We start from the raw sequence: 11,788 nt of genomic DNA, 5'->3' as shown, positions 1-11,788 counted from the left end.
TAGATTCGTAATAAATCGAGTAGTTGGGTGGCTCTTGTGGCTAAACAACATGTGCATCCTCATTCCTCCGTAAGAATTTTGTTCGGTCTACCTTAGTTGGACAATTAAAAAAAAAAAACCTATTGATCCCCTGGAATCTATCTTGCATTCACATAAAGGCTAGAGTTTTACTTAGGGACCGAAAGGGTCTTGATTGATCATTGAGGGTGTCTTTAGCAATTCTAAGGCCTGTAGTCATCGTGTATGGAGTGAATAGGGAGAGCGAGGGAGGAAGTTCGCACACACTCATGGGAAGCACTCTAGACGAAACAAGGCTATCTTTAGGTTACTTGCAATTCAACTCACCATCTTGATTTCATTTCACTTGTGCTTGTGGAGTTCTTTACTTTTGAGCTTGAGGTCATACATTCAGTTGCTTATCATCTTGCCCATGTTCTTCATGTTTATTTGCTTAAGGACAAGTAAATGCTTAGGTGTAGAAATTTTTGATAAACTCGTAAATGTATGTATTGTATACATATAAACATGTACTATTCATTTGAATTTTGTTGGATCGATGCCCTTTTTGTGGTTAAATTAGTTTTATTTGTGTTATATGCTTTCAAGAAGCCAAGAGAGCTCGATAACGCAATTTAGGTAGAAATCTACATCGAAAACAACGTTTTAGGGGTTGCAGAGCACTATAGCATGCGTTGTAGCACGAAGGGTTGAAGAAGTAGTAAGGCCTCGGGTTTCTTGTGGGCTACCTTGCGCCCGCAAAGATAACCACAAGACAACTGGAGATTCTTGCACCGGTTACTGTAGTAGGGATCATTGTAACTTTACTTAGGGAGGATTGCAAGTTCATTAGTTTCTTTTTTTTTTAAGTCAAATTTAATCGTGATCTTAATTATAATTAGGGAATTTCTAGAAATTTCATTTATTAATTTAAACAGTTAATAGTAACAATAAATATTAGTTAATGGGAGATATTTAGTTTAATTATTTAATTATAATAGTCAAAGTGAATAATAATATTCAAAATCATTTATAGATAAAAAAATAGTTATCATTTAAAACACGCTATTTTACATATAATATTATTTATTTACATCAGGGTATAAAAGTTATTTTATCACATTTCTTTTTTTATACTTTTTACATTGTTAATGAACTACCATTTCAATTAAATATAGTTTTTATTTTCATTCTTGTTCCATTGACATCATTGTCATTCTGTGAACTAAATGCCTTTTTAATTTTAGATTTGATTTAGTAAGTTCTTTTTGGGTTTTGATAATCGGAAGTTAAGTCATTGTTTCTTTGAAGAATGCTAATTTTATTACCTATATTATTATATATTTCTCTAATTGATGAGTTTGAGAGTTTTTTTTTTTTTTTTTGACACTAGGCGACAAACACCTCCATTTAAAGTTTAAATTAGGGATGGATACAAATGTGGAGCACACTTACAAACTTAACAACAACACTTTGCTCTCGTCTTGCAAGAGTGTCGATCTCAGGACCCTTCCAAAATGAGGACTTTATACAAGGGACCCGATACTAATAGACCAAGCAACATTTGATAAATTTGGCCTTTGAATTGAGGTTAGTACAAAATTTTAAATTTTTTATTTATTTATTTTTGAGAAAATAAATTGATTATTATTTTTGCCAAGGAAATGGATCATGCAATTATGTAATGTTTTTCTAAAAATATCCTGATTTGTATCTTATATATTTTGAAATGCTTTTTAGGTGTATATATATTATTGGAAAAATGATTATTTATTTCTATTTGATGTTCGATACTTTGACTAATTGACCTTTTTACCAAAATGGAATGAAAGCTACTTTTAACGTATCTTAGTCTCCAAATCAATCATGTTATATAATTAATTCATTCAATGTAGTGATGGAGCTAGGATTTTTTTTTGTTGCCAGTGCCAAACATACCATTAGTGGAACTAGTAAAAAAAAACTAAAGGGGCCAAAGGAGGCTAAATAATAGATTTTTTACAAATATATTTTCTTAAAATTTATTTTTTTCGAACCATTTACACTAATTTATAAAAAACTAGAGGGATTTGTGAAAACTATATAAATAAATTTAAACTATATATAATTTATAAAAATCAGGGGTTTGTAAAAACTATATATAAATTTATTCTAAAGAAAAAAAAAAACCAAATTAAGGGGGCCATGCGCTCCCTTGTTTCATCCATAATTTAATGGATTGATCATATATCAACAAATGCTTTTGAGAAATTAAATTAGTTTCCCATATGGCTATTAGTAAAATAATAATATTCTGAAATTATAAATTAGGCCACATAAATAAATAAATAAATAGAATTTTTGATATTTTGACTTGAGGTTATTGCAGTAAAACCACAAATTTAGGATACTTGTAAATTATGAAACTAGTTTTGAAAATTATAAAATTATTTTCTGAATTTTGTTTTGATTTTTTTACAACCTCTTTTTTTGTGTTCTTTTTGCATATTTATCTATGATTCTATATATAATATTTATTATGACTCCATTATTATTACTTTTAAAAGGGAATCTTTTGAAAATTTTTGTTGAAAAAGTGTACTGTAAACCTATTATGATAGTTGCATATTTGTAATTTTGAAATTAACTTTTGATGCTCTTACTTTAACAATAAGATTTTAAAATATTTGTTTAAAGAGGAACTATGTCTCTTTTTCGTATTATATTAAAAATCTTACACGGCAAATATTTCTAGTAGATTGCTTATTAGGCTATCAAGCTTATGAATTTTGTTGATAATTTTTTTTATATAGCAATGTCTATGATAACATTGTGACATAGAGCTATAATCCCATAAGTTTGTGTATCAATTAGAGTTTGATTCTAAGTTTAAGGTTAGTTTATCATAGAAAAATAGTAAAAATACATTTCTTGTGTGTGCATAAGATAAATAAACTGCATTTTTATTATTTTTATTAAAATTTAATGTTTAAGAGTTAGTGAATAAATTAAGATTTTAACTAATTTTCTTTTCTCTATTTTGAAGGTATGAATGAAGGATAAATAAAGGGGGAGAGAAATACAAGGAATAAAGAAGACCGACTTGCAGTCTTATGAACAATTGTTGAATTGTGTCAAATGATTTGCTCATAAGACCAATTTGAAGTAGGGAAATTCATAAATAACAAAGTTATAGATAGAATCATAGATACTAGCTTTCTAATGTATCAACAATTATATAATGTGCTTGATTGTACAAAAAAAAAATTACTTTATTTGAATTTCAAATCACTAAGATATACATGAAACAAATCTATAGCAAGATTCAAACTAACAAAAAAAATATCTAAGATGTTCAATTCTAATTTTAACATCAAGTTATCTATTAAAATAATTGGCTATTGAAGGAAGAAGTCATCTTAGAATCTACAATCTATCATCAATTTAGAGAGATTTTGAGTAAAGAGAAAGAGTGTGAAGGCGTTGATAAAATAGTGATGTTGAGCAAGAGCCTTTTTCTATATGTTTATTTTTATTTTTATTTTGATGTCCTTGTGCACTAATTATTTAATAACGATTTTAAGCTCTTATGAGCTATGTAGTTTTTTTTTATAGAATTGTGATGAAATATGATTTACTAAATGTGATGAGAACTTTTAATTAATATCTCGTCATTGATAATATTGGGTTGTTTATTTAATTCTTATCTTAATCCTTCTATGATTTATGATTGATTAGCCATCATCTAATTGACTAGGAAGTCTTAAATGTATTAGTTTGAATTCTATTCTGAATCAACTTTGTGATAATATTAATCTAACATGAATTCAAACTGTATAAAGTGGTCCATGATTTTATCTAATGGAATCCTAAGTTAACTCTAGGTATAAATATCAAAATGGTCCCTCTATTTTTTGTTTTTCGCCCTTTTAGGCCCTCTAATATAAAATTTGTCATTTTAGTTCTTTAGTTATAAAATCCGTCCTTTTGGTTCTTGTATTTACACATTTTCATCCTTTTTGGTCTCTCTAATTCATCAACTGGAAAGACCAAAAGGGTAGATAGGTCAATTAGAGGGACCAAAAAGACAAAAATGTAAAAATACGATGACCAAAAAGGCGGATTTTATATTAGAGGGACTAAAAGGGCAGAAAACGCAAAATAGAGGGACCATTTTGATATTTTGACCTTAACTCTAATTGGCACTTTGGTTAATGATGTACTTAAGTTTTAAGTAGAGTTAATCATTTGATAGTAAGGATTATATATAGGACAGCACCATGGGTCCCCAATCTAACGTTCTCGAGAATATCCAGCCCTATCGATGGGAGAGAACGGGATAGATTGGAAGAACTTTTGGTTTCTTTAAGTGTAGATATTAGTCCCTTCATTTGTCTTGTAGGATTTGCTATGGCTGGAGATAAGTGATCCTGCTTTCGCTACATATCAACTACTTAATTAATGTGACATATTAGATGCCATACTTTGGTTTTATAATACAATATATTTACATGCTTAGATATCGTATGTCATACTCTAATTAAATTTCTAACAAAATGAATTTGGGTAATTAAATTTCTAACAAAATGAATTTGGGAAAGAAACTTTAAAGAAGACCATAAATTTGAATAATCAATGTTAAAGAATCATTCTGGATGAGCCATATGCATGGCTTTGCATCCTAAAACCTCAAAGAAATTGTTAAATAAAATCATAATGCAGAAGTTTAAGGAGCATTCTTTTTACGAAGCAAACAATGGGTGTGTAACACAACATATTGTTAGTTTACTTCATTAACAAACTTAAAATGTAAGGAGGTTGCTTATGAAATTTCGAATGAAGACAACAATAAAGAATTTAGGGAGTTCTTAGTAAAACAGATAGATGAGATTTTAGAAAAAAAAATCTAAATAAAATAAAATAAAAAATAAAAATTGGGACTGTTGAAAGAAGTATATGCACTAACAATAAAAAAACCACATATAATTTAAATAGAAAAGAGTTAATTGTATTGTGAAAAAATGGAGTTCATAATTAATCTACTGTTGTTTTGTTTTGTTTTGTTTCATTTCTTCCACTGTCGTTTAGTGGAAGGTTGATGTATGCTTTCTTGTTTAAATTAAAATAATTTATTCACTTTTTTAAACAATAATAATAATAATAATAATAATAATAATCTATGAAAGTTCATGGTTTTAGGACATTTACAAACTTTTGGAGAGAATATTCATTGCTTAATTTTCAGGAAAAAAATTTCTTAACATTTTTCAACTCCACCAATTAGTTCTTTTGATATTTGATTAAATTATATATTTTAAGATTTTTTTTATCCACCATTTATCCAACTTTATCAAACTTTTTTAAAAAACTAAAAACTACCCTCATGTATTTGAGAGAAGCCTCCTCACATCAATCAGAGCTTGTTTGATGTTTAAAACAGGCTCTCACCATGACAAGTTTGTGCCAACGGAAGGGGCAACCTCATGTTTCACAATGGTATGAGGCAATTCTGATCACCGGCGAGTTTGTGTTAATGCAAGGGGCAAGCTCGCACACCATATTACCATGAGACTAGCTCTCAATCTAATGCTAAGGCCAAGCTTTCTCCTCATGCTAGTGCAAGGAGGCCTCTTACCCTTAGCAAGCTTGTGTGGGTGTCGAGAGTGAGCTTGAGTACAATATGTCATAATTTAATATTTTCTGAGAATTATGCTATATTGACTGTTTGGGTATTTTACAGTATAAAATTATGGCATAATATAGGTATTATAATATTTTAATGAAATATTTTTTTATTGTAAAAAATCTCTATATTTTTATTCAGTCACCAACCACTGGTTTACGGGTGGTCCGACCATCGGCCGATTGGCCTCCGGTGACACGCCAGTGGTCCACCAGTAATCTGGCCGGCCTCTGGCGACCGACGACCGGTCCAGTTGCAGACCCATCAAACTCCGTAATATTTTTTATTTTGTTAACTAAACACTCATTTTTTTTAAATAAAAAATACTATAATTTTTATAATAATTACTTACACTTTCTGCATAATAAAATTATGCTATATTTTTTTTTATTTTACAGCCAAACAAACAGGCCGGCAAATAAGGTTCTCTCACAAGTTTCACTTGCAGGATAAACTCACACTATTATTACTCAGTTGGATTGAAATGTAAAATTTTGGAGATATACATGTTGCTTTCTTCAGAAGTACTTGTATATAATAGTAAGTACTATTTACTTCTCTCCTCATTTATATATCTATATATATTAAAAAAGAAGAATCAGGAAAAATATGAAATTCAGTTATGGTAATCCGTGACACTGGCGCATTCCCAGGAAGCGCGTTCTGGGAAGCAGGATCATGAAATAGAATTTTTTTTTAGAAAAAAATAGCAAATAAATCATCAAAAGACCATTTTACCCTTGACAACATTGTGATAAAGGTAGAGGCCGTAAATTTTGCTGTCTATCTTTGCTCAACATTGTGGGACCAGTGGCAAATAACTGGTCTGTACAGGGGTATTTTCGTCAATGTAACTGAAGCAAAATACTTAATAAAAATAAAATAAAATAAAATTTAACACATTGCATTTAAGTACATTATTTAATTGCATATTAAAAAGAAAGCTATTCTGGTTTTGGCAAACAAAACCATTGAAATATCTCTCTCTCTCTTTCTTTCTCTCTCTACTAATGCACACAAACATTGCACACCATTTACTCCACCTTGGTGTTCTGCTGCTCCATTTGTCTTCTCACTTCTTTGCTCTCTTTCTTTGGTGCTCTGGAATCATGAAAGAGTTTGCTATCCTTCATTCATTCCATACTTGCTCAAATCTGTGACTCATCTCTCTCTCTATCTTTCTCTCTTTCTCTCTTTCTCTTGGTTAGTGTTTTTGTTTATCTGATCTGGTTCTTCTTTGTTTCAATCAAAGATCCCATCTTTAGAGTGCCAAAGCTATGTTTGGAGGAATGGGCAGAATGAGGCAGTGGTGAAAGAGTGATACTTTGCAAGAGGTCAGTTGGAAATCATGGTATTTACTTTCCTTTTGTGTTGTTTTGAAGGATTTGGGTATGGATTTGTGTTTCTTTGGGGGAAAGGAGGTGCCTTTATTGGTTATTGACGCGCTTTAATGTTTGTGTGGAGATTTGATTGTTCTTAGTTGAAAGATGAAGTTCTGGGATTTGGTTTTTGTGTTGGATTTCCATGCTTTGGTTGAATGGAAGTATTTCTGTGGAAGTTATCCAATGTTTGCGTTCAGTTCTAGTTCCATTTTTGGTAATGAGGTTTGTGTATTGATAGAATCAATCCTGATGCTGATAAAGCTTGAATCTTTTTCATGTTTACTTGGAGTTATTGGAATACTTCTTCCAAAAAAAAAAGATCTGGTTTTCTTCTCTCAAGGATAGTTTTTCCTCTCTGAATCTTGGATTGTTTTCTCTAGGTCATCTTAAGATCTTTTTAGTATTATTTGGTATTGGTATTGATTTAATCTGATTTCTTTTTGAAATAAAGAACTATCTGGATCTCAAGTTTGCATCTTTTCTGTATTAAATATTTGTGTTACAAAGATAAATAATCTCTTGTTCCCCCATATTCAGTGTACTTCTGAAGTTTCTATAGGCTTTTGAGTTCATCTGACAGTTCATGATGAAATTTACACCTATGCTTTATATGCAAGCAAAGTTGAAGGATTCATCCTAAGATTTTCACTTCTTCTGGATAACAGGTTGTTTAGTTTTCTTTAGCTACTGTGACTGGGAAGGTCTGTGTTAATGGGAAGAGGCAGAGGTAAGGGAAAGAAGTTGACTGTTGTCCCTAGTCATGAGGATCCGGGGAGCGGTGGTGAAGAACCCCTTCCTGCACATAAGAGAAGGGGAAGGCCACAAAAGCCATTGAAAGATGACATTGATGAGGAGGAGAATGAAAAGATTGAAGAAGAGGAAGCAGAAGGGGATGACATTAAACCAACCATTTCAAGCAAAGAGATGAAAGGCGTGGTGCTGGAGAACGGGAGGAAGCGGAAGCGACAACCAGTGAAAGAAAGCTCTGACTCTGCTTTAGAAGAAAATGGAGCTGGTGCTAAATCTGGCAATGGGGATTCGGCTAAGCCTAATGGTTTTCGTCAAAACAAAAATCGCCGTAAAAGCAAGCCTAGGCGGGCTGCTGAAGCAGTAGTTGAATGCAAGTGAGATATCTGACGGCCAGTTCTTGATGGTTGTCTCCTTTTCTGGACAGATGATTATACAAATCTCAACATCAATTTTGCTTCTCAATTCTGCTCTTCGTCATCTTTTAGTTTTTTTCCTTTCTTGTTGGTAGTTAACTTAAACTGCAAGGCTAGGGGCTGGTTACACTGATTTATTGTCTTCCCTGGAACCGCAAAGTTAGTATTAAATATTTGCAATCAGCTTAATTTTTTATACCTATTTTGCGATAAGTAGATGCTTTTCTTCTCCATTGCATAAGCTGTTTATTTCCTCGTATTACATGACCATTTCATACATTAGTTATGGTAAGTTGAAGGATTTGGTTTTATCTTTTGTGATTTCTTTTTCTTCTGTCCTTGCTCACATAAGGATACTTTTGTATGCACTTATTCATATATATGTATATATATATATATGTATATTCTTTACTCAAATTTGTGCTGCTTATTTTTCAAACATAGACTTGAATAATTTAAATGATGCAGCTTCTTTTGTGTTCTTCTCTACTCTCCTCTCTGCTGACAACATCAGTACATGATGAAATCCTTTGATTTCTCACTTCCTATTTGTATTGTTCTGTATCTGTTCAGTTTTTATGGTTGTACATATAGGCAGTAACACTTCACTTTTTGCAAAAACCAAAGGGACTAAAATGTTTGTGCGTCCTTGAGGTGGCCTTATATGGTTGCCATTTCTTTGATCTATACAAGTATTCCGAGAGTGAGGCTCTTGATATTTGTTTGGCCACACCAACAAATCAAATCAAGTTTTTTTTTTTTTTTTGGCTTATTTTGTTTATGCTTTACAATGTAAGAGGTAAATCATGATGTGAAAGATGGAAGAACTCATTTCTGTCAGCATGTTATATCTTCAAGGCTTTTCTCCAACCTTTGCTCTCCATATGAAGTTTTGTGAAGTTTAAGATGACAGTAGCAACTGCTGGTTATCAATCTTATGCTGTATGGTGAGTCTTTTCTTTGCAATAACTCATGAACAATAGGGAACATATTGTGGCAGGCGGAAATATGGAAAGATAGAAATTGAAATGGAGTTCATTACTTAAGGTATTGCCTTCTCATCCTGGCATTAATCAATGCTCCATACTTTCTACATTTGTTCTCCAAAGTTTGCACATTGGAAGCATTTAAGCATGGTGCTCAACCAATACTCAAACTCTGTTGTATTGTATACTCTACCATGTCAGCTTTTCCATTTTTGCATGTACTTGATAGGTGAACTGCATTATTAAATTATCCCCAACACTGCATCAATGTTCACATTAAATGTCTGTTTTCTGTGTGAACAAAAGTATGTTGAGGACCCTAATAACAAATATTGCATTTAAGCATGTTGCTCTTTCAATACTCAAACTCTGTTGTATGGTACACTGCTATATCAACTTTTTTATTTTTGCATGTGCCCTTTGATAGGTGAACTGCATTGTTAAATTTTGTCTAACATTGCATTAATCTTCTCATTGAATGCCTGTTTTCTTTGTGTGAAGAAAATTATGTTGAGTGACCATAATAAAAAAATATTGCATTTAAGCATGATGCTCTTCCAATACTCAAAACTCTGTTGTATGATACACTGCTATATCAGCTTTTAGATGATTTTTGCATGTACTTTGATTGGTGAGCTGCATTGTTAAATTATGTCTAACATTTCACTAATCTGCACATTGAACATCTGTTTTCTTAGTGAGAATACAATTTTGTTGAGTCACCATGATAAAAATAATATTGCAGCTTTTTAGAACAGAACTGATACTGTCTGGTTTTTGACAGCATATAATGTCTAGCACTTGTGTACATTTTGGTATAATAGTGATTTCTTTTCATTTATACCTTGTGAACTCATGCAATTATTTTAATTTGATATAACTTCATAAATACTTACCATAGAATTATAATTTTGTAAGATCTGTCTCTCTAAAACTCTTCCATCTTGTCCTTATATATGCATATAAAACTTTGTGAGGTATTCAGCACATTTTAATCTGGAGCATCTGGGAGATGCATTTATTTTGTATTGGAGTTACTGATTTTGGTCATTCACAATAGTCTATATGTTCAGTTGGATGATAACTCCGCCATTAAATTCCACTTGTTAAATCTTTCATTCTGTTTTAATACTTAACATACTTGTTTACTCTTATTGGAAGAACCGGTTCATCTAGAAGGTAATTCATATATTTGGCTTCTTGCCAAATCTCTTGTTCTGCAGGATTATATGTTTTCCTGATAACTTGAATTCATAAAAGCATCATATATATCCTTGTTTATACTTCTATTTGTTTGAGCATTGTTTTGCTTAACATCCTGCTTCTTGCAGGTAAGTAAATATCGTCCATTATCAGTTTGAATGAATCCGAAATTCAGGATAAACTTTTTACAGCATTGTTAAAATACAATACTAAAGAATTCCATCTGATTAGTGTGCTTTCATTTCTGTCACTTAAGTTGTGTTTTTTCCTTTGTTTTCAGAAACTATGCTCGTATTGACTTGCATCAACTATTGAATGGTTTGATATACGGTTCCGATATTTTCCAGCTCCTTTCATTTTATAGCGGAATTCAAACGGGTGAGAAGTATCAGGTCATATGTTCTGTCAATCAGTGAAGTGTATGCAGTTACAAGATTCATAATATTCTCATCAGACACTTATAACAAGGTCCAGCCAATATCTGTTCATGGTAACTGCAAAAAGGAGAATACTGAAGCCATGAGATCTGGACTGCAAACAATTTTCTGATATTTATCAAGATGCCTGCAAATCAGAGGGTTCACTGATTACCCCGGTCTACATTTGAACATGTCAATATCACCGGGCAGGCTCTGTCCGGCAAGAGTCAGCATGAATCACAGATCTCTGATACTTGAACTGAATGTCATCTTAATGTATAAGGTATGTACAGTTTGGATGCTATGCCGAAACACTATTAAGTTGGTCTTATTGCAATTCAAAATGTTCAGCCATTGGCATGAAGGGAACAAATGCTCAAGTTTTCAGACAAGAGAATTACGGAGGTAATGAATTTTACTGCAGAAAAAAAAGTTCACATTAAACATTGAATCTGATTGAGTTCTTGTACTTTGATCAAGTTCTTTGTGTTCTTGTTGGAAGTTCAGATATGAATGCCTTCTTGTATAGAGATTTTATGCACTGTGATTTATATATGATTGTTTGGATAGTGTTTAGGGTTAGGGTTTTGTTTACCAGTTCAATTTCCAAGAAGCACAATCCCCAAAAAGAGAGAAAAAAAGGCACAAAGTCCCAGAAAGCCTCCCTAATACACAAAAAAGATTCTCACCACCAATCTCTTTCTCACACATCTTGTCAAGCATTATTCTAAATAATTAAGAAAAAAAAGGGTAACATCTTGCCATGCTTCACAAAGCCCACCTGCACACACTCTCCACAAACCTCAAAATTCTCAAAACCAAATCAAAGAAACACTTAAAAAAAAAAAAACTAGAAAATGCCTAAAAATAGCAAACTAGCTTTCATTTGTTTAACTGAAAACTAAACATTCATGATCCATCATTCTCACGTATGTTTACTGTTCATGCATAAAATAATACTTAAAAATATAAAAAA

General features: G+C 31.8%; 1 protein-coding gene across 1 annotated transcript; it reads left to right on the top strand.

Moving 5' to 3' along the window:
• Positions 1–6,626: 6,626 nt before the first annotated feature.
• LOC120266757 (acidic leucine-rich nuclear phosphoprotein 32-related protein-like) lies at positions 6,627–8,402 on the top strand. Its single transcript, XM_039274421.1, has 3 exons — positions 6,627–6,815; positions 6,912–6,993; positions 7,707–8,402. Exon 3 carries the CDS (start codon positions 7,753–7,755, stop codon positions 8,167–8,169), a length of 417 nt encoding a protein of 138 aa, XP_039130355.1. The 5' UTR covers positions 6,627–6,815; positions 6,912–6,993; positions 7,707–7,752; the 3' UTR covers positions 8,170–8,402.
• Positions 8,403–11,788: the final 3,386 nt, after the last annotated feature.

The sequence above is a fragment of the Dioscorea cayenensis genome, chromosome 8 (genome assembly GCF_009730915.1).
Source record: "Dioscorea cayenensis subsp. rotundata cultivar TDr96_F1 chromosome 8, TDr96_F1_v2_PseudoChromosome.rev07_lg8_w22 25.fasta, whole genome shotgun sequence".
Classification (NCBI taxonomy): domain Eukaryota; kingdom Viridiplantae; phylum Streptophyta; class Magnoliopsida; order Dioscoreales; family Dioscoreaceae; genus Dioscorea; species Dioscorea cayenensis.
This window is presented reverse-complemented; position numbering and strand designations above follow the sequence as displayed.